We start from the raw sequence: 25,750 nt of genomic DNA on the forward strand, positions 1-25,750 counted from the left end.
CCTCTTCCTTTCCTCAGCGTCCCCCCTCTCGGAGATGGCGTGTGTTGGGTGATGCTGAGGCGTCTGAGGCCTAGCACTGCGCACTGAGGAAGCCTCTCTGCTCTGCTGCTCTCCAGGATTTACTGCTGCTTACATCTCATCTGCTGCCACGTTCCTCCATCATCCCTGCTGCCCCCACCCTTCCCTTGCACCCCGCCTCACTGTGCGGGCGTTTGGGAGTCGGGCCCTCAAAGGGTAGAGGAAATAAACACCGTGCTTTTGGTGGGGGGGAGCTGTGCAGAATTGGCCATGCCCTGGCCAGGCATCCAGTAAACCTGCTGGATCTCTTTTTTCCTCCTATCTGTGATCACCTGGTGCAACAGAGGTGCCACGTAGGATGAAAATCTGCAGCCATGATGCAAGGTAAAGCTTCCATGGAGTCCTTCATATTCATTCATTCATTCAATCATCCCTGGTCTTCTACATGTCCTCCTCCTCTTCATCCTGATCCTCCTGCACTTTGTATTGAAACTGGTGGATCCAGTGAGACGTCCAGATCACCTGAGCAGCATCCATGACCAGTGTGACTGTGTGTGTGTGTGTGTGTGTGTGTGTGTGTGTGTGAGAGGGCAGAGTCATTGACAGCTGTGATGATGACCTGAAAGGTGGTGTTGTATAAAAGCTGACCATATGACGCACTGTAGTGCATGCGTGGCTTTCCCCCCCACATGTGACCTAGCTTATCTCTGTGTGCTCATGCTCTGATGACAGCTTTAGCTTTCAGCTTGTGTTACATTCATTTGCATTGAAGGAGGGATGGAAAAGCACTCATTCTTTACCTCTGAAGTGATGCTTCTTCTATCATCATTGATTCATCAAACACAATTAGCCCTGTAAAGCCTGAAACATTAAATAATTGACAGAAAAATCCAATGTTTTGAAACTGGAGCCTTTATTGTTTAGGTGCTGAATGTAAAAAACTTGGTGACTTTTTCATAGCTGACATATTTTGAACAATTAGCTCATTTTTCTTTCATTTGAGACAGAAATTCATGTAAAACAGTATGTTCTATATCATTGTTAAAAATATGTGCACATGAAATCTAAATCTAAATGTAAATGTTAAATCTAAATGCTTAACGCAAATCTACATTTAGATTTATTTTTCATGTTGACACATTTTTTAACAACTAGTACAGTGCCTGTCAGAAGTGTGTATTCATATAGTGGGGGCTTAAGTAGAGTTGCCAATTATGGCCAAATGAGTATATGTTTGAAGGTTGGATGTACAAAGAGGTGTACATACTCTGTATCGTCTGGCTTAAACAACAAACGGTCAAACAAACATGAAAATAAACGTTTTGAAATCACCAAATAAGTCCAAAATGACGCATGCACACACTCGGGCTATGTGCAAGCTGTTCATAAAGTTTCAGGTTGAACGGACACATACTCCACAAACACGCACACACACACATGAAGACCTTTCTTGCTTTATAGATAGATCGATAGATAGATGATATAATGCTGTTTTACACAAATGTGTCTCAAATGAAAGAAAAATATACTAAACGTGAGGAAAGTGAACTAAATGTTCAAAATATGTCGGCTATGAAACAGTAGCCAAGTTTTCACATTCGGCATCCCATATTATTGGTCCCTATGAAAAACCAATTATTTTTTTTTTCAAATAATTCAAATATCAATTTCCATTTATGAGTTCTGTGTCTCAATGCTCAAATATAGTTTTTTTTTTGTTTGTTTGTTTCTTTAACCAACAAAAACATAAATAACCGACATTTTTAGTGCTATTTCTATGCAACAATGAGATATCCACCACTGGCGCAGTGAAGTTAACATATAACATTTCACTTAATTTTCCTCATTTTGTGGATCACAAACTTTTTTTTATTTTGCATGGTGGTCGGCAATTTCTCACAGTACACAAAGTACAAAAGTGGCCTGCACAGTGCTTACATCTCTGTCTGTTTCAATTTAAACATTTATTTAGTTTACTAGAAAAATGTAAAAGACCTTTTGTTGCTTGATGATATGTAAAAAGCATAAAGTGCAATAAAATGACAAATGCCTAATTTAGAGTTACATGCATGTTACATATACCTGCTGGATCAAATCTGATGCACCATTTTCAACACGGTTTTACTCAAACAGAGATTATGTATCAACCCAGTAATTCTTCCTATTGAGGTTTCAGTAAAAAAGTGCATATTTTTCTTGTCTTAATCTTTAAAAAATAGGAAAAGTTCTTCCTCAAAAACCACCTGTGCATTTTTCCTCATAAACGATAATACTGTATTGTAGAGATGCTGGAAAGGCCTTTGCTGAACTAATTACTGCCCTATGGTGGATTATCCTTGTATTGCATGGACATAATCATATACATTGGGTTTTTCAGGGGAACAAAACCATCGCACGGATCATGTAGAGAGTTCCAAAACTCATGCATCAAATATGATATGTTTGGCGTTTTAAGAAGAGTTATTTATTTGGTCCCACGTGGAGCGAAGTAAAGGATGCTGTATCATAGTTTCCTGCTGATAGTGATAACATACATTATTCACCACGATTAAAGTCGATAAATCATCAATATAACCATGCATGGAAGATACTTTGCCCATATCATCCATTAACGCCAAGTGCTAATGGAAGCCGGTTATTCTTAGCTAAAGCCTTCAGTCAGCCTTTCAAGATATTGTACTCAGATCACAAGCTTGAGGAAATCAACACTAAACACAGCTGTCCCTTACTCATTATGGGCTTTGTCAGCTACACAAGCACGACTAATTATACAGTATAGACTGCTGCCAGTCCTGATATAGTATTTATACCGGATATTGGTCCGATATCAGCCAGAAAACGAATATCGGATTTTATTGGACTGCATCTAATATATATTATATTTATAGAAATTGTAGAATACTGTAGATATTATGTTGAAGGTTAAAATGTATGTAACCCATTGGTTAATAATAAATGGGTCAGTTTTTCTCTATTGTTCTCTGTTTGAGTGACATCACTTGATCAAGCCTTTTCTAACATTCCACAATACAAAATAAGTCATAAAAGTATGTACGATTCGTGCTGATATCGTATCGATATTGGTATCGGCCAATACCCAAGGCTGCAATATCGGCATCGTATCGGAAGTGAAAAAGTTGTATCAGGACATCCGTACTGTACATACAGTGTAGCCCGACAGTGAAATTTGGCTCTGAATTTTACCTATCCTGTTGAAGAATAATATATACTGTATAATAATAATTTAAAAAAGAATAATAATCTGTAAGCTCACAAGAAAACAGGGTAGTTTTACAGAGGCCAATGTGTAATTTGTAGGAATGCATGGAGGCTTCTGACGAGTGGTCGATTTATATTCTAGTTTGTAATGTTGTACATATCCCCTATGACAATTTGCGTACTTTACTTTGGGAACTTATAGGAGCTAAAAAGTATTACAAATCTGATATTGTTGTGGTTTTAATGCAGTTTACTTAGCAGATTTATATAGTTTTTTTCTTTTTTTTTTTTTTCTTTCGGTATTTGCTACTTTGTGACCACTACCAACTTATTCAAACTTTAGAAAGGTGATGAACTTTACGAGCACTGGTTGTGTTAGTGCAGTCAGTTCTACATTGCTGTGGAACAGGGAAAGAGAAGGGCAGTGGATGGAGACCGATCTGAGAAAATCCAGGTTACAATCTGTATAGCAGAGGTGGGAAACTTTTAAGACAAACAAAATTGATTGAATCTGATCTGAGGACCTGAGGGCCACATTATCAACAATCATTTCAGCATTGAGATTAATGATGACCAAATTTGAGCATTAATACAGGAAAGAGCAAGGGTTTTGTGTGATTCCTTGACTTTTTGTAGTTGTTTTGTGTCTTTTTCTAGTCATTTTTGTGTATTTTTCTGTTAACTTGTCATTTTGTGTGGTCTTTTTTGTATTTTTCTCTCATCGTTTTGTTTGTTTGCGGAGTCATTTTGTGTGTTTATGTTTTTTTTCCAAAATTTTGTAGTTTTTTTTTTTTTTTAAGTATTCTTGTCATTTTGGGTTTTTTTTTAGTCATTTTACTTTAGTCAAAGTAACTCAAATGACCTAAAAGTTGACTTCAACTTGTAAAAGAAGCTTGATACTGCAACTCTGCGTGAGGGCCACATATGGCCCTCATTCTATTTTTAATGCTGCACACAGTCAGAGTTCCAGTCTCAAGCTTTTTTCAAAGTTGAAGTCAACTTCAGCATCATTTGACCTTAAATTCTCCTTTGATTTCTGGCATTACAAGTCATTTTGGCTCAGATAATCAACCGCTCACAGTATATTTTCTTTGGAACATTTATTGTAAAGCGATGGTTAGAGGTGAGTGTACATGACAATTTCAAAGATTCACAGTTGATCAGATACTCAGACTCACCCATCTGGCACCAACAAGCACTCATCTTTGTTCTCTGAGTGTTTATTACACGATTATTGATATCTGATATCGCAAAGCAATTGTGATCCGTGACGGACTACTAATCTGTTCAAAGTGTACCCTGTCCTGCACGAAAGACGGGCAAATCAAGAATAGAGTTGAAATTTTGAGAATGAAGTCGAAATGTCGAGATTAAAGTTGAAATTTCAAGAATAAAGTTGAAATATTTTGAGATTTTAGATTAAAGTTGAAATGTATTGGTTAGTGTGTTGCAAGTATTTGTGTGTGTATATAAATATATATATATATATATGTGTGTGTGTGTGTGTAGACTGTGATTATACTGTGATGTCAAAATGTACTTAAAGGGGACATATTATACCATGTTTTCACCTTTTAAAATAGTTCCCTGTGGTCTAAATGACATATCAGTGCTGGGATTTGGTCAAAACATAAAAGGGGAGGTTTATGACCCGGTATAAAACAACTTCTTCAGAGCTTTCCGTTTCCCCCTCCCTCCCGCCCCATTCTTCCGCGGGGTGTCCTGAAACGAGTTAAGACTTGCAACCATCTTGAATAGGTGTATATTGCCACCTACTTTTGGGTTTTATTTCATTACTCTCCCATACCACATTGGCACAGGCCATCGACGGGTTTCCTCAAACTTATCCGATTCTGGGCTCTCCTTCCAAGTTCAGACCAGCTAAATCCCAAACCCTGAAACTCGCTTTCTAGATCCCTCCTCCAACTATGCCTTGGGCGGCCTCTTCACTTTTCCCCTGTGGGTTCCAGATAAGAGCCTGCATTGGGGTGTTGTTTGCAGGCTTTCGTAGGGTGTGTCTATAAATAATAATAATAATAATGCATTGGATTTCATATAGCCCTTTTTCATAGACACTTAAAGCGCTTTACATTGATGTGCATTATTTTTTCACTCCATACATGTTGGTGTTAAGCTATTATTGTGGCCACAGCTGCCCTGGGGCAGACTGACAGAGGCAAGGCTGCTATAGCGCGCCATCGGTCCCTCCGACCACCACCATCACTCATTCACACACTACATTCATACTAAGCAATGTGGGTAAGATACCTTACCCAAGGACACATCGGCAATGACTTGGCTAGAGTGGGATTCGAACCCCCAACCCTTCATTCTATCTATCCTCACTTCCTCCTCTTTATCTGTAGTGGCATTGGCCTTTTTATGAGCCACATTTTTATTCTTCTTAAATTCTTAATGTTCATATTTTTTTTTACATTTTTTTTTTTTCAAAAGTAATCCTTGTGGGTTTTATAAAGTAAACTATTTAAGAAGAAAACTTTTTTTAAATTATTAATACATCAGGTTTCTTCCGGTCCCAGCCTCCACCAGGATTCTTTCAAACACCCAAACTCTAAATGAAGCAATTGCACGAAAGAACTTCCAATTAAAACACATTGAGTTTGAAAGTCGTGTCATATACAGCACAAAAAAAAAAAAAAAATGCAGAAGTTGTGGTGGTACATACGGAAAGTGAAACTTATGGTCGTGACAGTGTCACGTTTCCCCATGAGATTGTGTTGTATGCTACTGGTATTCCTCTTGGAATGTAATATTTATTGCAAAAGGCTGTCAATATTAACCTTTCTGGTTTAATCACATTATTTTTTTTTTAAATAATAATTTTGTGTTGTGTTGCCTTCACTCGTCTTATTTTCATACCTTATCTTTAAAAAGGGTCAAATATTGTAAATCTGTGGATTTTCTTATGGATTAAAATGTGTCAACATTGTATTTTCTCAGTAATCCTGCTCTTGTTGCTGCTCTGTCTGAGCTGTAGGGGTCTTGGTACTCCATCTGTCTGATTGAAGGCCATAGTAGACCAGTCAATGTGTTATAAAACATACAGATAAAGTGGACTCATTGATCATTCTGGATTGGCATGTTTTATTGAACTATAAATGGGACACACTGCAGGATTACATTATCTTTACCTCATCAGGTCGATGCTCTATGTAAAGGACAGGGTACATGTTTTAAGATACAAGCATAATAATGAGGCACTAAAACAAAATGTGTTATAATGTTGCTCTTCTTTTACCTCCCCTCTACTTAGGACTGAAAAATCGTACCAGGAAAGCCCTGGGCTTACGAAAGAAAGAGAGGGACGCGGACACAACGTGAGTACAACACAAACCAGGTGACAAACACATTAAATGGCATACTCCGTACTACACACTACAAACTCAATGAGTATATACTGTCTACTATATACTATAAGTATGGTTAGGATGTTGACTGATGATGACCGTTCCCACTGAAGTATACTACCAAGTTTCCCAAGATGAATTTCAAACCCACGACAAAAACCTGAAGCACACTGAGGATAAATGTCGCCGTTAATTCCCCACCTTTGAAAGTTCTGAAAACATTTTAAGCAAGATAGTAACCTAGTAGAATATCAACACGTGGTCATTTGATCCATGAAAAATGTGTATACATTTTCTGGGATTTTCGGTTAACTTCAAAACAAGAGCCCAATTTACAAAAGCGTTAAACTAATGGAAGACAAGAAGAGATGCTTTTGTTTTGAAAAGAGGATGTTTGATTTTTAGCTAGAGTAGTGTGCCGACCATGCATACAAATGTCCCGATATGGTATACATCTGGGTATCTCTCAAGTACTTAATCTTTTCCTAGTATCTAATGTGAATGCACTACTCATTTTGACGTCAGACTTAGTAGTATGTTAGTATGCGATTTCAAACACAGCCAGTGAGTCAGACCATTACACTTTAAGGAACCTATTTTGATGACCTAAAGCACAGCTTTGTGCTGCGTTTCGATTACAAGCGCCTGTTTTGTCAGTCACTTAAAGGATTTCCATAAGTTTACACACCACAGCTACAGCGGGCTGTGTGTGAGCGCTAAAAGTACACCCTGGCCGCAAATGTGAATGTGAGGGGATTATTTCTTGAGCTTCATGCTCCTGTATTTTTAAATCTCAGCCAATCTTTCTACCAATAGGGCGATCCCATGAGCTGTTTTAAGCATTACTATTGGCTGCTTGAGCTGCTCGTCAAAAGTTAATGCACATTCCCGATCTGAGAGTAGGGACAGTCCCATTGCTCTATATTCAAGCAGAAGTGTCTAACGCAACTTTTGTCACAGCGGTTACACGGCAAAGCAAGGAGGAAAAAGGAAGACCGAGGTGGAGAAACAACAGAATAAAGGCACAAACATTTTCAGGAGGAACGGCGGACTTCGCGGAGGTTCCACTGTTATCACTATCTCTCTCTGACTCAGGGCAGACTGCGCATGGACTGAAAGCGGAACGCGCGCAGTCTGTCCCGAGTCAGAGAGAGATAGTGATAACAGATGGAATAAATAGCTTGTAAAACTAAGAGAAATATTATCTAAGGTGGAGACAGAGAAGAGACACATTTCATTTGCAGTGTGGAGTGTGTCTGCTCTGATCAGCAGAGGTCGCTGCAGCGTGTGTGTGTGGTGCGGCTCTGAGCCTCTTACTGTCCTCACAGCAGTGAACGATATGTGCTTTCATGTCTCTAAAACATCAGAAAACTCTTCAATAACACAAAATAAAGTCCCTAAATTTGTTACTAGTCTCCATATAGAAAATACTCATAAGGAATTCCACAGTTGTGCACATGCACATCAAGCTTTACCAAGAAGATCGGTCAGTTTTTCAGGAGGGGAGGGCCTCACGCTTCTGCAAACTGCAGCTTTAAAGGCACCACCGAATTGGTCCTTGGCTACGCAGCCGAGTTGCACCAATTCAGAAAGATGCACAAAGACCCCACGTGCTCTCACCGACACCCCACGCTGCACTTATTGCAATGTCTCTTACTGAGCCATGGCCCTAATGCTGGTCACCCTTTGGTCTCTACGTGCATCAGTAGCAGTTCATGAAGCTGCACAGCTTTCTCATCATTGGTTACTTTAGATAGAAATTGCCAACTGACCATTTCAGACCAGATAAATGCCACTCATTTACATGGTAAAGGATATTAACTATACTGATGTCCACATAACAGTGCTGATTTGGGTGTTAATGTCAATCTTTTTAAAAAGATGTTTAGAAAGATTGTGCGAACAAACTGGTGCTTATTGTGCTTCTGTTTTCTTGTGACCTTAGGAGCTCACCTGACAAAGAAGGAAGTGGAAGTGGAAAGAAAGGAAATGTAGGTACATTTGTTTGAAAGTGTTCAAATGTTCCTTTCTACAACAGAATGTACACCAATGAATGAATATATGAAGCAACTAGAATAAGAGTCACAACCTACTGTTTAGTTATTGTTTAACTTAAGTGAGAAAAAATGTAAACACATTAAAGCAATATTTGCAATTGATTACTATCGCCATCCATTGGAGTTTACAAAACAATACAATATGATCCTCCTGAGAGCCAGTATGTTCATATCTAGTCAATATTTATTTTTTGGTCCGTCTTTTTTTTTACTCCTTAGTTACCAAACTAAAGGAAATCCTAACCTTTTTAATAACATCTCATGTAGTACAATGTGATGATGTGAACTCTTTTAATCTGAGACAGAACAAAGAATACAGTAAAATGTCCGCTTCAGGAAATCTAATAGTTAGTTTCTTTTAAAAAATTGCAATCATAGGTATTTTCTGAAATCATGAACATGTCAGGTGTTATAAATGGTGTCAGTTAAACTTTTTAGGAAAGATAAAAGCCTTTTATCAGTGTTAATTATAATGGACATGATAAGGATTTTATACATTTGTCTAAATTATAACTATATTGTCATCTTTGTTTAGACTCAAAATTCGGTTCCAAAACGCTTAAAAAAAAACAACTTTCTTGTATTTTTGTGTAAAATGTAGTTGACTCAATTAATAAAAACCATGTTTTATTTGTCGTTGAATAGCCATTTTTTTTGTTAGACCATTCTGTTGTCCACAAGTCATACAATTCAAAACAAAGCATCTTTATGAAAATCTTAACTGTAATTATGTGTTTTAGCTTCAAAGTGGCTGGGAATTTGGAAAAGTTCTACAATACATTAGAAACAAATCGCTTTTAATTACTGTTATTCATTTAAAAAGGAGTAGTTGTTTTAGTTAGTATATAATAATATAATATAAATTAGGAAAAAAATTGCCTTTTCTATTTTTTACTAGTTATTCATTATAACAAGTCCTTTTTTTCTTCTCTTTTTATTTTCAATCATAGAAAAAAGCAAATGGGGCGCCCAATGGCTTTTATGGGGAAATTGACTGGGACAGATATGTGAGTATTCATTGCCTCAGTTTTACATTGTACTGATAGTGACAAAGATTTGTCACTATCAGTGCCTTGCCCATGGGTTTCAACATTATTGAGTAAATGGTGAGAATAAAGTGAGAGCGTCCTATATTTGATGACTCAGCAGGAGCCTGAACATCGGGGAACATTAATATGCACAGGACTATAGAGCTCATCAGCAGCTGTCTCTGTTAAAGAAGCTCAAAAATGACATTTCCGTCTCCTTTTTTTTTTTGCAGGCTTCTCCTGACGTCGATGAGGAGGGCTTCAGCCTCCGGCCTGGTGACGGTAGCGATGATATCCTTTTTAGGGAGAAGAAACCAATCAGCAGTGTTGGGACAATTCACCTAAAAAACTATTGACTTGTTTAGCTGAGTGACTGAGTACATGTCAGCATTAATCAGGCCAAATCAATAGTCACTCCGAGTGAGATAGCAAGAGGTGGCAGTGGGTCGGACGGACAGTGTCACATTACATTCGTTCACTTCGGTATACAACACTTTTAATTAATCACTGGTGCAGGTGTCAGTTGCTTTATGTTTAATTCATTCATAGACTTGAAGCTGGATCGAGTTGACACTGAACTGTAGGTCACATAGAGCAGTGGTTCTCAACCTTTTCAGGCCGCGACCCCCAAAATAAAGGTGCCAGAGACCGGGGACCCCCACTGTACCTGAAAGTAGTTCAACACAGACATAAACAGGGCCATCTATAAGGGGGAATAAAGGGGAGAGCTTTTTAGGGGTCCATCCATAAAGTCAGGAAAATGATGGTCCATTGTTCTATGAATCTGTGATAACTACATTTATTTGTTGTTCTGAATAATATCCACTGTTATCCAGGAAGTTTATTATTAGTATATAGTCATATATAGTATATAGTCAGATGCTTAAAGATGGAAGTCTTTGTTTTAATCAGAAATAAAATGGGTTAAAAGTGACCAAAAATGGTGGAAAAGGTAGTAAAATAAGATTTTAAAAACCACAAAAATTGGTTAAAAGTTGCAAATTAGAATGGCCAAAAACTGCCAGAAAAAGTGGTTCAAATTAAGCGTACATATTGGCTTAAAAGTGGCAGAAATGGGGCAAATAATGGGCATGACAAATAGTGAATATGGTGAAAAGAGGTTAGAAGTGACAATAATGGGTCAACATATGTGACATTAGGAGGAAAAAGTGGTGGAAAAGGTTCATGTGTACTGAAAATGTGGGAAAGATTTGCAGAAAGCAAAAGCCGCAAACCCCGCATTTATACGCTAACCATCGGGCTTGTCAGAAGCACCAAGACTGGTAATCATTTATATCAATATAATATTAATTTATACACAGACATAAGTAGCATGTATGTAGAAAGGTAAAACACTGTAATAAACACAAATGGAAATTCATTGCATCCATGTACAGAATAGAATATAACAAAAAAGAAAACAAAAATAACCTTGATTAAAAGAATAGATTCTACATTTGGTTAAAAAAACTATTTTTTCATCTGATAGTATTTTTGTCACTTTGTCCTTGACACTTTTTCCACCAGCTTCCAAAGAAAAACACTTTTTCACCTCCAGCGATTCAGAAGAGGACGAAGAAAGCAGGAAAAAGTTTAAAATCAAAATCAAGCCTCTTGTGTCCGACAGCGCCAAGTGTGTGCCGCCTTCTATGGACGAGCTAAAGGCTTCTGTGGGCGGTCTAGCAATATCTCCCTCTCTAGTGAGAAGCTGCTGATGATGAATGAGCACATTTCCAACTGCTTATAATCATTCTGATTGTTAAAAAAACAATGTTTTGCTCTTTCTCTTTCCTTCCTACTCACCCCTCTGGCCTTTGCAGAGAAGAAGTCCGGTAAGCTCGTCATGCATTTACACATCTGCATCACTATGTGACAGATTGCATGGCATATATCCTAAATAATACCAAGACTAAATGTAGAGTGAAGTCTACTTTCCTGTGATCGTCCATTTGTGTCCTCTAGCATATCAATGCATTATTTAAGCATGAGGTGTAAGTTTTCTTCTTAAACCGTGAGCATGTTAAGTTTCCTTACTTATACTTATCGAGTTTTGTTTCCTCATTTTATGTTGTGTTTTGCTACATCTTCACTTTACGTGTCTGGCAAAGCATCAGTGTAACATATTGTATGTACGGCTGGAAATCCAATAGGATCTGGCCTTTTTAAAGAGGATTTGTCGTGGAATCTTCTAGGCTAGAGTTTCATTTCTTTGGCCAACTGGAGACTCAAAAATTGGATACACACATCAAATTCAAAGTCCATTTAAACATATGGAAAATGGCCAAAGTTAAACTAATTTAATCCTGACCAATACCGTTATGACCCGATACGATATATGCACAGATCACACATACTTTTTAAGTTTATTTTGTAGTGTGGAATGATAGAAAAGGCTTGATCAAGTGATATTCATCAAACACAGAACAATACTCAGCAACCTTCATTTACGATTAACCAATACATTTTAACTATGAACATAAGCATATTTAATAATTGAATAAAAAAAATTAAAAAAATGATTTCAGAAAAATAACCGAGGTAGATCCAAAAAAACCTAATTATTTCAAAACACCTGCATCGGGACTTCCCTAATTCCTGGCATTATGTTAAGATTTTAATTAAATCTTTTATTACAGCTTGTTTCGATAAATACAATGAAGGTTATGTTGGGAATAAGTCACAGCAACTTTTTGCAACATTTAGCAACAAACCACATGTAAAAAACGTTTGTGATTTTTTTTAACGTTACTTTTGACCAGATTTACTGCAAGATTATTTCAATTTGTAATATTCCCTTTTCTCGTCACAATATGTAAATTTTAAATCTAAGTCTAAGTCTTAAATATTAAATCTAAGTCTAAATGATTAATCTAAATCTTAAATCTAATTGCAAATGTTAAATGGTAAATCTTTATGATAAATGTAAAGGATACTTTTAAATCTAAATGTAAATCCTAAATGCTGAATGTTAAATTTATTTGTTAAATCTAAATGTTAAATGTTAGACCACGGATAGCATTTTAGCTAAATATTTAGTTTCACCTGTGACATTTAGATTTAGATTTAAATTTAACATTAGATTTATCATTTAACACTAGATTTAGATTTATTATTTAGATTGAGATTTATTTCACATTTAGATGTAACATTTAGATGACATTTTTACGAGAAAAGTAAATGTAAGAAATTTCACAAATGTTGCTGTAAACCTGGTCAAAATTAACCAAAAAATTTGACATATGGTTTTTGATTGGAGTTTGTTGCTCAATGTTGTGAAAAGTTGCTGTTTATTTTTGCATGCTCAACTTGACAATGGGCGCCCCATACCCATAAGCATGTGCGTGTTGATAGAAGGAAACCCTTCTCCTCTGCGTTGTTGTGTTGGGTGCATTAATAAAGATTTGCTGTGACAGTAAAGAGATGCGTTGCAGTTTTAGTTGTCGTTCACTTGACTGATATGTCACTCGCTCTCTGACCCAGGTCTGTTCTCTCTTCCCTTTTGCTGGTCTCAGAGACGCAGTCCGGTGAGTTTTTATCCGTTAACTAACTCTAAATGCTTTAGTGCTTCTGTGGCTAATTCTAACCGACTAGGTCTGATAATTAAGGAACACAACTACAAATCATATCAAGTTCGCTATAATTTAGTTCGAGAAGTCCTTGTACGAAATAAGGCCACACATCTATCTACAATGCAGGGGTGTTTCCTTTGGAACCTTGGTATATATGGTATGTTAATGTATGTCCCATCAAGTAGTGAGAATACATAAAGTTAAAGAGTTTAAAGGTCACTGAATCATCAACAACGCAACAATATTTTACTTTTTTTGTTGTAAAACATTAAAGGTTCACCTGCAAAACACTGACAGTTTGACGTGTAGTGAACATAGTAGCTATAGTCAACCTTGCTAGCATCATAGCCTGTTAGCATACTGTATAAGACAAATAACAACCTTTTTGAAGCTGGCTCAGCTAAATTTCAATTAATTAAAGGCAACAATTTTGTGGTCATTTATTGTATTCTCACATTATTGTTCACATTTTTTTTTTTTTTCGCAGGGACAGATAAAGCGAAATTTGTCATGTAAGTATCCATATTTGGAAATGCAATGCATAAAATGATCTAATCATGTAAATATGCTTTGTAACAGCAATGCTAACATGGTAATGTTTCACCACTGACAATTTCTCATGCTCTTCAGTTTAGCTCAGTTATCTTCTACAAAGGCACCAGTTATATGTGGTCAATTTGTCATAGGTGAAGAGATTGTTAGACCAAGACGATCTACTCCGACACCAAGTCCTGTTCCTGACACACCAAGGTTTGTTTGGAAAGTTACATTAAACATTACCATTTCCCTCTATGTTCATGTGTTTTATTCGCAGCATTGATCTTTAGAAACAAAAATGTGTTTCAGTTTAAGCCTTCATGAATCCCCTGAAGGGACACATGCTCGCAAAAAAGTTCTACGCGAGGAGACATAAAACCTTAGTCGTGTTTGCAGAAAAATGTGTTACATGCACACAAACGTCTGAATTTTACACGTACACATAAATACGCAGCGATGCCAATGTTATTGGTTGATGTTGACCACCTACACATTGGCATGGTATAATTTCAGCATCTGCGGTCTCAGAATCAGTTGTCTATGTCTGCTTTTTAGGGGCTCTGGTTATCTCTCTGTAAACTCTGATGATTATTTAAGGACTTAGTTTAAAATGTTTCATATGGCATTGTCTCCTACAGTGACAAGCAGTTACAGAACAATCCCGCCTTCTTCGGTCTGCCGTCTGCGAGCAAATTAGCTCGATATGATGGTGGGTTCTCTATACACATACGCATATATAAAAAGTATTTTCATAGTCAAGAAGCATCAATGAGTGTTTTTGTTTTTCTGTTTGCTGACAGTGGTTCCAGCTGATATGAGGGGGGATTCTAGGCCTCACTCGGAATCTCAGCTGAGCAGAAGTTTTCCAACAGGAGGTGAGTGCGTCACCTTCTTTGCCTACATCTGTCTATATACCGTTTTGAAAGTTTTTCCACCTATTTAAACTTTTTCAACCCATTTCAACCTTATTGCTAATGTTCAGCTAATGCTCGGTTAATGCTAATGCCAGGTTAGTGCTTGTCAGTACCCAATCCTTTCATGGGCCAGATCCTTTCAGATCTTTTCAATGCATGCGCTCAACGCATCTACACCCGGGCCTGATCATGCGCGATATACATCTCTATCCGGTCGACTTATTTTACAGTAGGCAGTTTGTGTACTATTTAAAAGGTTGAAACCCTGCTATTTAAAAAGAATTCCTATTTATTTTGTTTTTTTATCTTATTTTCTGTTTGTTTTTTGATTGTCAATGTTGTGTATTGTGTTTTTATCAATTTTTCTTTTTAATTAACAATTAAAAACACCACAAAACAGTCACATATTTAAATGTGAGCTATTTATATATTTAACAAACATCATATGGTTGGTTTACATTCAAATATCACATCCCAGCAGCTCTGTCGTAAGGATAGCGAGTGAAGGAAGTGAAGTAGCATTGAAAGGATCTGAAAGGATCCAGCCCATGAAAGTATTGGGCACTGACAGTGCTAATGCTAGAGTAATGCTAATGCTATTGTTAATGCCAGGCTAATGCTATTGTTATTGCTAGGATAATGCTATTGCTAATGTTAGGCTAATGCAAATGCTAATCTAATGCTAGTTATTGATGTGTTGAAGGTACCAACCATATCTGTGTTGATGCTAACCTGAGTTTTAATTCTTTTGCAGCTCCTCCTCCACTTCCTCCAAAAAACTTTCCATCAAGAAATAACTATGGCAACCCGTCAGACTTTGCTGGTATGTTTTTGTTGGAAACCATGAGGTAGACCATTTGTGATGACCGCAATGATCTTCCAACTTCCAACTACTTTTTCACAGCTGATCTACCAAACGGAAGAGCAACTCGTCGGTCTGCCCCCATCTACCTAAGCATCCTTTCACCAGCCTCTCACCGAAGCTCCCCGGGCCCCGACCTGGATGACGTGTTTGGCCCTGTGGGCAGCCCTCACCCAGGAGAGGAAGTTGTTTCTCCCAGATGGGTCACTTTTGTAGATGAAAGGCCACCACCACCTGATGAACCTGCTCCGCCTCCACCTCCAGACTCTCCTCCCCCAGATACACCTTCATCCACCCCTTCCACCCCATGTCTCTCACCTGGACCACCACCAATGGAACCCCCTCCTTCGCCGCCATCATTTTCCCCTGGGTCGCCACCTCCATTCACACCACCAGACCCACCCCCCTCCATTGTCTTCGGACCTCCACCTCCAGATGAACCGGCCCCTCCTTTGCCCCCTGACTTCTCCCCCTGCCATTCACCTCCCTTATGCCTCGATGAAGAGGCAATCGATGAAGAAATGCTGCAGTTTGCTGAATATTCCTCCTCGCCTGTCCCCATCAGCCCTGCACCTCCTCTTCCAGCGGAGCGGCGGTCTCCCCGGGTGGGAGTCACTTCCCCATTGGTCTTAGGTGCTGTGAGTGGCAAGAGAACACCAGAGGGTGTGTGCCTAAGGGAGGATGTCCAGGACATGGTTGGCTCTCCAAGAGAGTTGACTCCAAGCTTTAGGGGGACGCCACCTCCTCTTCCTCCAACGACCTACAGGTCAATCATGTCTTCCCCGGGGCCGTACTCAGGAAGTAGTAAGTACTTATTTTGTAACTGCCTTCAGAGACCCCTTTGTCATACATCATTTTTTTCAATATCTGCAAGGTAAATAGATTTATTATTTGTACCGTACATCGGGGGCGTCAAACTCATTTTAGTTCATGGGCCAAAGACGGAGCAGTTCATCTTAAAGCTGCAGTATGTAAGATTTTTTTTGGTACAGTTTGTTCAAAAAGCCATAATTATCTTTGAGTATATTGTATTCCAAAGTGTTCTAAGGGGACAGTGAACCTCTTTTCCTTCTCCTGGCCCTGTAACTTAGCTTTAGAAATATAGGAGCGTGACGCTGGTCTTCAGCCAATCAGAGATCTTTCTACAAACACGTATGCTCCATAAGCTGTTTCGGCCATTTCTATTGGCTGCTCGACTGAAGTCAGGTGGGTTCACATGCTATCGGTAGTAAATGTGCAATGGCGGACGTCCCAGCAGAAGCGGCGTTAGGCACAACAGTTACACCGCAAAGCAAAAAAATTTGGGAAATCTGTAATGAAAACTTTTGACTACTGGGGGGCCATGCTCCCCGTCACCCCCTTCAAACTCTGTGTCTGCTTGGGGTATATTCAAAAGGGCAGTGGCTATCCGTACAGTTGCCATATCAATATACCGACATTCTTTATTCCTATTTGGCCAGTTTGGGTCCCGTGATAGGTCAGTCATTGGCCAGTTTAGGTCACGTGACTGAGACTAAACCTTACCCTAAACCTAACCCTATCTCTAACTCTAACCCTAAAAATTGTTGCGATATTGGGTTAAAACCTAACCCTAACCCTAACTCTAAAACTAACCCTAAACCCAATCGTAACCCTAACCCTAAGACGTGTACTTTGGTAACTGTACCAATAGCACCAGGGGTTGTCCGTACGGCAACCATACAAATAGACACTTTGTATTTTAAATCCTTGTGACGGTACCCCGTCTTGCGCTGAGCTTTAGTCAGCAAACATCCCAATCCAAGCAAATGTTTCCTAACAGGAATATTGTTTAAGACTTAATTTTTGTGTTGCAGGCCCCTCGTCTCCAGCGCGAGCAACCACTCCTCAGTCTCGAAGCAGCCCGGTCCCGCCTCCCCCGCCTCCTCGTCCATCCTCTCGACCAAAGCTTCCCCCTGGAAAACCAATCACAGACCTGGTATAGAATAAATGTATTATTTTTCTTTTCACCTAAAGATGGCATTTGTGTTTCTCTTGATGTCTGTCATACATTGTCTTTTGTCTCCAGACACGGCCGTTCAGTCCACCAGTTTCAGGAAGCCCTCCGCCCTTTGCCCCACTGGCCAGAGCAGAGAGCTCCTCCTCCATCTCTTCTGTCACCTCTCACAGCGCAGCGTCTACTCCCACCTTAGGAAAGGACATGTCCACCTCAGGTACTGCTCCACAGGATGGCAACCCTCCTGTTTTCTTTACTCTCACCTCTCAGTCCACATGTCGTCTGTCGATCATCTATGCCTCACTATCCCTCTCCATTATTGTCTCCTCCTCATGTCTCTGCTCCCTCAGAGGCCTCTCAGCCTTTGGTTTGGTTTGACCACGGGAGGTTTCATTTAGCTTTTGAAGGTGAGTTGAGCATATACATTTCGCTGTAGAGCCTCCACCACAGTATTAAAGTCCATCTAAAATCTGTGTTCCTCTCACTCACTTCCTACCCGATGTGTTAAACTGCTTTAGTTCAAGGAGGAAACTTTTATTTCATGCAAACCTGGAAAAATGTGGTAACTAATTAAAAAACGACATGTTGGTAACACTTTATACATGAGGCTGACATTACATTGTCATTATTATGACATGACACCTGTCATTATCCTACATAACCCTAACCCCTACTGCTCACCCAACCTAACTCTACTAGATATCTCCATCTTACCCAAAAAATGCCAACATAGCTCCAAAGGTGTCATATTTAGCAACTTATGATACCTTCATCATACCTTATTCATGCTAATGACAGATAATGACATCGTAATGTCAGCCTTATGTATAAAACTTTTTTTATGGGTAAAAAAAGTGACCTAAAAAAAAAAAGGACTATTATTCTAATCTCATAAAATTTGCAAACATATTCTAGAAGAGTAATATAGCTCTTTATTAATAAAGTGCAATGAAAAACACATTTTCTAATTTCCATGCTCAAGGTCATTCTAGCCACCCCACCTCGCGCACCCCTGACATGATGTCATGCCCCCCCACCCCCCCCCCACCCTCCCCCCGAGGGAGCGACCACCCAGTTTGAGAACCCCCGATTTAGAGGATAAAGGGTTACACTTTACTTATAGATTTATACATAAAGGCTGACATGATACCTGCCATTAGCATGAATAAGGTGTCATGAAAGCTGTCATTAAGTGTTGTACGTAACCCTAACCCTAAGTTACCGTAACACTACTTAACACCACTAGATCCCTCCACCTAAAACAAGAAATGCCAACATAGCTCTAAAGGTGTCAAAATTTAGCAAAATGTGTCATAATTCAGCGAACGCCACTTAATGATAGCCTTCATGACACCTTATTCATGCTAATGACAGATAATGACAGCATAATGTCAGCCTTATGAATAAAACTTCAGGTAAAATGTTACCAGATAAAGTTTATATTTAACTTTTTAAAACAATGTAGATCACAGAAGTGAATTGTATGGTATTGTTTTTTAGGTCATAAATTAATTAATTAATAGAGACCACTGCATTTACAACACTCCAAGATAAATTTAAACCTGATGGCGTTTTTTTTTTAGGACTAAGGGCAAACAAATATTTAAATTTTTGCTGCAGTAGATTTAGAATTTAGAAATTTAGAGTAATTAATAAAATTGAAACAAATTTTCCTTATTTCTATTGCTTCATTTGTAAATATGCTTGCTTCAGGTTGCTCCAGAGGACCCAGTCCACTAACAATGGGACCTCAAGATACACTTCCAGTGGCAGCTGCCTTCACTGAAACAATCAATGCTTACTTTAAAGGCGCTGACCCAAGCAAGTAAGCCTAAAATCACCAGTGAGAGAATGGTTAGAAAATGTCTTTTTTGGCGGATATAAAGTTTTACCTTTTTTGTCCTTTGTAGATGTGTCGTAAAGATCACCGGGGAGATGGTGCTGTCATTTCCCGCAGGCATAACTCGACATTTTGCCAGTCAGCCAACGCAACCCATTCTCACATTCAGCATCAGCAACTACAAGCGCCTGGAGCAGGTCCTCCCCAATCCACAGCTGCTGTGCTGGTAAGAAAAGGTTTACAAGTACGGTTATGAAGATAAAGGGACAAAGAAATACACAGTGTATCAAATTAGTTCTGTCTTTTTATTTACACTTCTCTCAGGATGCCAAAGTCATAAACACCATGCTCATGTTGTTTGCCAGTGATTTGAGAAGCTAAATGAAACACGTCTCTCTCCTCTCAGTGAGTCTTTAACAGATGGTGCAGACTCTAAGGAGTTTTGGGTGAACATGCCAAACCTGATGAGTCACCTGAAGAAAGTGGCGGAGCAGAAACCACAGGCGACATATTACAATGTTGACATGATCAAATATCAGGTATCAAGTAACTTATGGCAAGACGTTTGAACATGTAACAGCTGTCCTGGATGTTAGAGATATCTTTCTGTTTAATTATGCTCCATCAAAATGAATATTGCAGATGTCCCAACTAGCACCGTTCTTCCTAGAAAGAAACTAGGTAATTTTTCTCTATAATGTTGATGGTTAAATATATCTCAAATGACATTTTGACTAGGCAGAAAGACAGTCACAGACATGAAAGTTCTACTTCATATATTCTACTCCTATCTAATAAAGATATACTGCACGGTTGGGGTCAATTACAATTGTACTTGCATAATTGATAATTAATTACAATTATGGCATAATTATAATTAGGGCCCAAGCACAATGGTGCATTGGACTCTACGATCGCCTAGTGGGTCTGTCCTGCTATCTGCGGGCCGATAGGTAAGTCCTGGCGTCTTTGGCTGGGGACTGCTATACCATACCAGGTGTGTGCCATTGGTCAGCCTCCTTCTTGCGGCGGCGGCCGTGAGTCGGTCAGTCGCGCACCAGTGGGGGACATGGCCGGTGGCTTGCGCTGTCCAGTGGGTGGCGAGGCCTGGGCTGCTGTCCTTTTGCCGTCTGGGGCTGTGCGGTCCTGCTGGATGGTGGCTGGTTTGTGGGCTGGGGTGGGGGGGCTCTCCTCGGGGGGCTTCGCCCAGAGGCTTGCCCTGGGGGTTCCCAGTCCCGGGGGGATGCCCTTGGGGTCCAGAAGGCTTGGCCTGTTGGTGTCCGTGTTGGCCTTGCATGTCTGCGGGTGCAGCATGGGGCGGCTCCTGCTTGGGCAGTGCCCTGCGGCTCTGCCACCTCGTGGCTGTGCGTGCAGCATACTGGTATGACGGTCTAGCTGGGACTCTTGGGTGAGGTCCTGACTTTGACAATAACTAAGGCTCATTGCGCTGGCGGCATCGATGAGGGGTGATCTGGGGCGCTCTGGGGGACTCGGCCGCAGTGCCTGGGGGCCAGTGGGGCGACTTGCAGCATCCGCTTGGTGTACCGGGCGGCTGGGGATGTGGCCGTCGTTCTCTGGTGGGCTGCTGCCGGTGCTGCTTATGTTCCGGTTCCTTCTGGCCTGGGGTTCAATCCCTACTGGCTCTGGGCCCTCTGGCATGTGCCCGCAGGCTGCCCGTTTGGCGCGGCTCTGGCCGTCTGCTGGTCGTGGGCCTTTGCTCCTCCACTGGGATCTCGGGTGGGTGGCCCTCTGGGCCCTCTCCTTGGGAGGTTTGGTGCTGTGGCATGGGTGGGGGTGTGGCTGTTGACAGGGGGGTTTGGGGTCGGTGGCAGGGTACGCTGGGTCCTTGGCTCCTTGGAGCTTTCTCGAGTGTGTATGTGGGGGGCAGTGGCTGGGATCTCGGGGGCGTCAGGAGGGCTGCTCGGTTGTGGGGGGGTGGCCTGGGCCTCCTTGGCCCCACTCTCTCTGTTGGCATTACTGCATTTTTGGCCCGGGGCAGCGCTTGGGTTCACAGAAGCCGTTCTTTAACAAACATTGGTCATGGATGCACTGGCATGTTTTGGGCTGTGGGATAAACTCGTACTGGGGTTAACTTTAGACACGTTGATCCCAAATACCAGTTTTAGGTATAACCATTCACTCCTTCCCTCTGTTCACGGCCACCAACATTATACTTTAGCTCCACACTTGTCACCAGACTGGCTGAACTGATTACACAAAACAAAAAGCACAATATGCACAACTATAACATCACATCTCACTCTCACTATAAAGCAGTTAACTCTTCACCACCCTTTCCATTTCCTACCCTGACTCCCTCTTCCCTGTTCCCTTCCCCCTCACCTAGGTGTAACACTGCCCTCTCTTTTTATATCCTCCCTATAATAAAGCGTTTCTTACCCTTCCTTAGGGAGGGCTGGTGACGGTCACAATTATGCAATAAAATAAATTAATTTATTAAATTTCAATAACAAAACATGCATTGCTGTCTTTGAAAGATTGCACTTTAGAAAAAAGAAAAAAAAGAAAAAAGTAATTGAACATGGGTAATTGAAAACATAATTGTAATTGAAAAAATGTACTTGACCCCAATCCTGGGTTAGTATGTATGTATTGTTTATTTTAGATATTTGAGATCATGTTTTATAAACGTCTACACAAAGGAAATGACGTATACCTATTTCACATGAATGGGAAAAGTGACAGAGTTTCATTAAGGCTGAATGACAATAGAGATATCTGTAATCTTAATTCTGCACAGGCACGTTAAAGGCATTAAATGTTAAAACGTGCCATATTTCTTTTCCTCATCAAATATTTTCTTTTTACATTTCCGGTGATTTCTTTTAATCCTGACTCATTCTGTCTATTTGACATAGCATGACATACTTTATTCTTTATACGGCAACTTTGTGCCAGTGAAATTTGGCCATTTGTTTACTTTCTTTCCATTCAACTTAAGATTAGTTTGCAAACCACAACAAATAATTCAGTCTGTTTTTGAGGTAGCTAAAGCTAATGAAGTATACAAGTTAAAAACTGTTACAATACATTAGTTAATACCATCTCTTGGGCATCTTCTGCTCAGGTGTCGGCAGAGGGAATCCAGTCCACACCTCTCAACCTGGCGGTGAGCTGGCGAGGAGAAGCCACCAACGCTGACCTCAGAATAGACTACAAATACAACATGGAGGCCATGGGCGCCCCCACCCCACTACACAACCTTCACTTTCTTGTTCCTGTAGAAGGAGCCACAGCTAAACTCCAGGCTATGATTCCACCTGCCAGCTGGTGAGGAATATAGATGATTACAAGCTACCCTTTGCCATTACATTACACTTGGTTCCTCTTTATTTGCCCATTTTTTGGCCACTCTTTACTGGTTTTGGCCCATTTATTTTTTTTCCACTCTTTTCTTGCCACATTTTTGCCACTTTTCAACATTTTTGGGCCACCTTTTACCATATCTGCCGCCACTTGCTCCTCAAACCCCCCCAAAAAAACATAGCGGACCGGACTGGCCCACTTTGTGTCAACGGCCCACTGGGATGATGCCCGATATGCCAGATGGCCAGTCCACCACTGGACATTTATAATGTTACATAAGGGTGTCTATGTAACTGTCTTCTCTCACGTTGAGTTGTTTTCTCTTTAGGAATCAAGAACAGCAAACAATAGAGTGGAAAATTCCCAGTCTGTCTCACAGGTCTGATAACGGAGGTAAGTCACAATAATCTTTAATCCTCATTTGTTTTTAAAAATTATTTAATTTATTTTTTTTTACTTTGGCGACCCAGTTACAAATATTCATGTCTGCCTGCACTGTCTGCTGTGCAGGAGTTGGGGCTCTACTGGGCCGGTTCCAGATGATGGAAGGTCCCTGTAAACCCTCCCAGTTAATCGTCCAGTTCACCAGCGAGGGAAGCACCCTGTCACAGTGTGACATCCAGCTGGTTGGGACTGGATACCGGCTATCACTGGTCAAAAAGAGATTTGCTGCAGGTAAGGTAGACTGTAAGAAATAACTTGATTTATTTATTTTTAACACACATTTCTTTCAAACTAAAATAAACCTGTTGAAAATACTAAACTCGGTTTACTTTGCCTCAAAATATTTCCCCCCTAAAATAGGAAAAACTTTGTGTTTTTACATTTCTAACAACAGAACGTTGTGACCATGACTACCAGAGATGGGGTCAATTACATTTTTCAGTGGATATTACGTTTTCAATTACCCATGTTCAATTACAATTCAGTTATGATTACAGTGACCAGCATTTTTTCCAATTACAATTAAATCATAATATTTTTTTATCCTCAAAATTGCATTCTCAATTACCAAATTTCCATTACAATTAAGAACAATTACTGAGCCTGAAATAAATAACCGAATAAAAGTCAATTTCCTCTTGTGTTAGCTTTCTGTTAGCATCTCTGATGATAACAGGTCCTAAATCAGCTGTAAAATACACTAAAATGGAATATCTATAATCAAATTTCTTAACTATCTATGGCTTACTTTGTTAGGCTTCCTAATCAATGAAAATATAGTTTGATATGAAACATATTTTAATAATTGTTAACTACATATGTGTAGAACTGTACATAGAACTGAAACATGGTTCCCCAATTTTGCGTTAAATTATATTTGACAATTTTTATAGAATTTTCATGGCAATTATAATTACAAACTCAATTGTCTGAACTTAATTTTCAGAAATCAGTAACAGCTTTATTAAATACATCAAACACAAGATCACACAAGTTTAGGGACAACTGTTTCAAGATAACTTGGACTGCTTAAATGTAATTTGTTTTATTTTATTTTTTATTTATTATATTAGAATATTTCACAGGTACAATGTACATTCATTCACTTTCCAGTAAATTTACCAGTTAGCCAATGGCTAATCATCTGTTGTTCTTGTACAGATGATACAAAGTCATCCTAAGAACAGGATACATCATGAAAACATGAATTATTGTGTAAATCATACCAAATCATTCAAATGTAAATATCTCAGTCCCTCTAAATTCACATATTAAGTTAAACTCTGCAATATTTGCAGGGGCACGCAATTTTCCCTTGCCTGTATTGAATGGTTTCAGCGTTTTTAATCACAAATTGTGGCAATAAGAACTCTCATTTTTTCACACAAGCAATCACAAAAAAATAATTTACATTTCACAAAAAAAAATGTTATAAAATCAAGGAATTAATTTTGAAGTGAAGATTTTGTCATTTGTTGTGTGGATATTGTCTGTGCTTTGTATTTATTATTTACACATGTAGAAGTACAAAATAGGCCACAAATTTCCCTTTTTTTTCTGCCCGTCTAAAATCTGTGGCCCACTTCAGATAAAAGTCATCCGTATTTGGCCCCTGAACTAAAATGAGTGACATGCCTACTCTAAGCAATGACGTAGTACGTCCCTCTCTGATGTGTTTTTTCATTTCTCATCACAGGGAAATATTTGGCAGATAACTAATGGACCTGTCGGTGAACACAAACAAGGATCAACGGCTTTTGACTGTGAAAAATGTGGATCCATCCCCATGTTTAGTGCTTTTTACGATTTGTGTTGTTGCTGTCAGAAAAAAAAAAAGAGTCGAGATCTACAGGAAAAAAACGGCAGTGATTGTGTCTTTGTATACCACCATAATCAGTAGAAGGACTACTGCTGGGTTTATGCAAGTACATGTAAATCCATTTGTTTGTGCCCTTTGAACCAACATGTTTTTGGTCTTTTTAAAAACTGAAAATGGATTTCTCTCCGTTCCAGCCTTTTTTTTTTAAGCATTTTCTTCTGTCTTAATGGCTGTCACTACACAAACACTGTACAAGGTACTGTGTATAGTGTAAATGATATAAAATAGAAATAAATTAATTGGATGAAGGAGGATGAAGGGAGAATGTAGATAAGGGTCATTTAGACATCTGCTGGTTTAGCTTTTCACTATCACCTCAACACTGGTTTTAATTTCTGCCATGTTTCTTGGAGTGGTTCTCAACCTTTTCATCCCGCGACCCCCAAATTATAGGTCCAAGAGGCCAGGGACCCCCACTGTACCTGAAGGTGGTTGAACACAAACTTAAAAGTTGCAAATTAGAGTGGCCATAACAAGACAGAAAAAGGGTTCAAAGTGTCAATATTGGCTTATGAGTGGCAAAAAAATAGTAGGAACAATTAGTTTAAACAGGCAAATAATGGGCATGACAAATTGTGAATGTGGTTTAATTGGCAAAATTAACCATGAAATATGGTGAAAAAAGTGACAATAATGGGTCAACATATGCGACATTTGGTGGGAAAAGTGGTGGAAAGGGTTTAAAAGTGCCGAAAATGTCTTGAAAGTGGAAA

At 39.4% G+C, this 25,750-nt stretch overlaps 1 protein-coding gene across 3 annotated transcripts; it reads left to right on the plus strand.

Moving 5' to 3' along the window:
* On the plus strand, positions 1 to 25,564 carry LOC114479683 (SH3-containing GRB2-like protein 3-interacting protein 1). Of its 3 annotated transcripts, XM_028473497.1 has the most exons (24): positions 1 to 402; positions 6,512 to 6,575; positions 8,551 to 8,596; positions 9,613 to 9,669; positions 9,924 to 9,981; positions 11,215 to 11,390; positions 11,511 to 11,522; positions 13,203 to 13,214; positions 13,747 to 13,771; positions 13,946 to 14,009; positions 14,435 to 14,505; positions 14,597 to 14,671; positions 15,465 to 15,533; positions 15,615 to 16,376; positions 17,408 to 17,529; positions 17,620 to 17,764; positions 17,898 to 17,954; positions 19,261 to 19,372; positions 19,458 to 19,613; positions 19,794 to 19,926; positions 22,476 to 22,678; positions 23,043 to 23,107; positions 23,225 to 23,389; positions 24,855 to 25,564. In XM_028473497.1, the coding sequence occupies exons 1-24, from the start codon at positions 393 to 395 to the stop codon at positions 24,875 to 24,877; spliced, it is 2,682 nt and encodes an 893-aa protein (XP_028329298.1). In that variant the 5' UTR covers positions 1 to 392; the 3' UTR covers positions 24,878 to 25,564. The 3 variants fall into 3 exon arrangements, with proteins under 3 accessions (XP_028329298.1, XP_028329299.1, XP_028329300.1); XM_028473498.1 differs by lacking the exon at positions 17,898 to 17,954; XM_028473499.1 differs by lacking the exon at positions 9,613 to 9,669.
* The last annotated feature ends 186 nt before the right edge of the window (positions 25,565 to 25,750 follow it).

The sequence above is a fragment of the Gouania willdenowi genome, chromosome 17 (genome assembly GCF_900634775.1).
Source record: "Gouania willdenowi chromosome 17, fGouWil2.1, whole genome shotgun sequence".
In the NCBI taxonomy this organism is placed as follows: Eukaryota; Metazoa; Chordata; class Actinopteri; order Blenniiformes; family Gobiesocidae; genus Gouania; species Gouania willdenowi.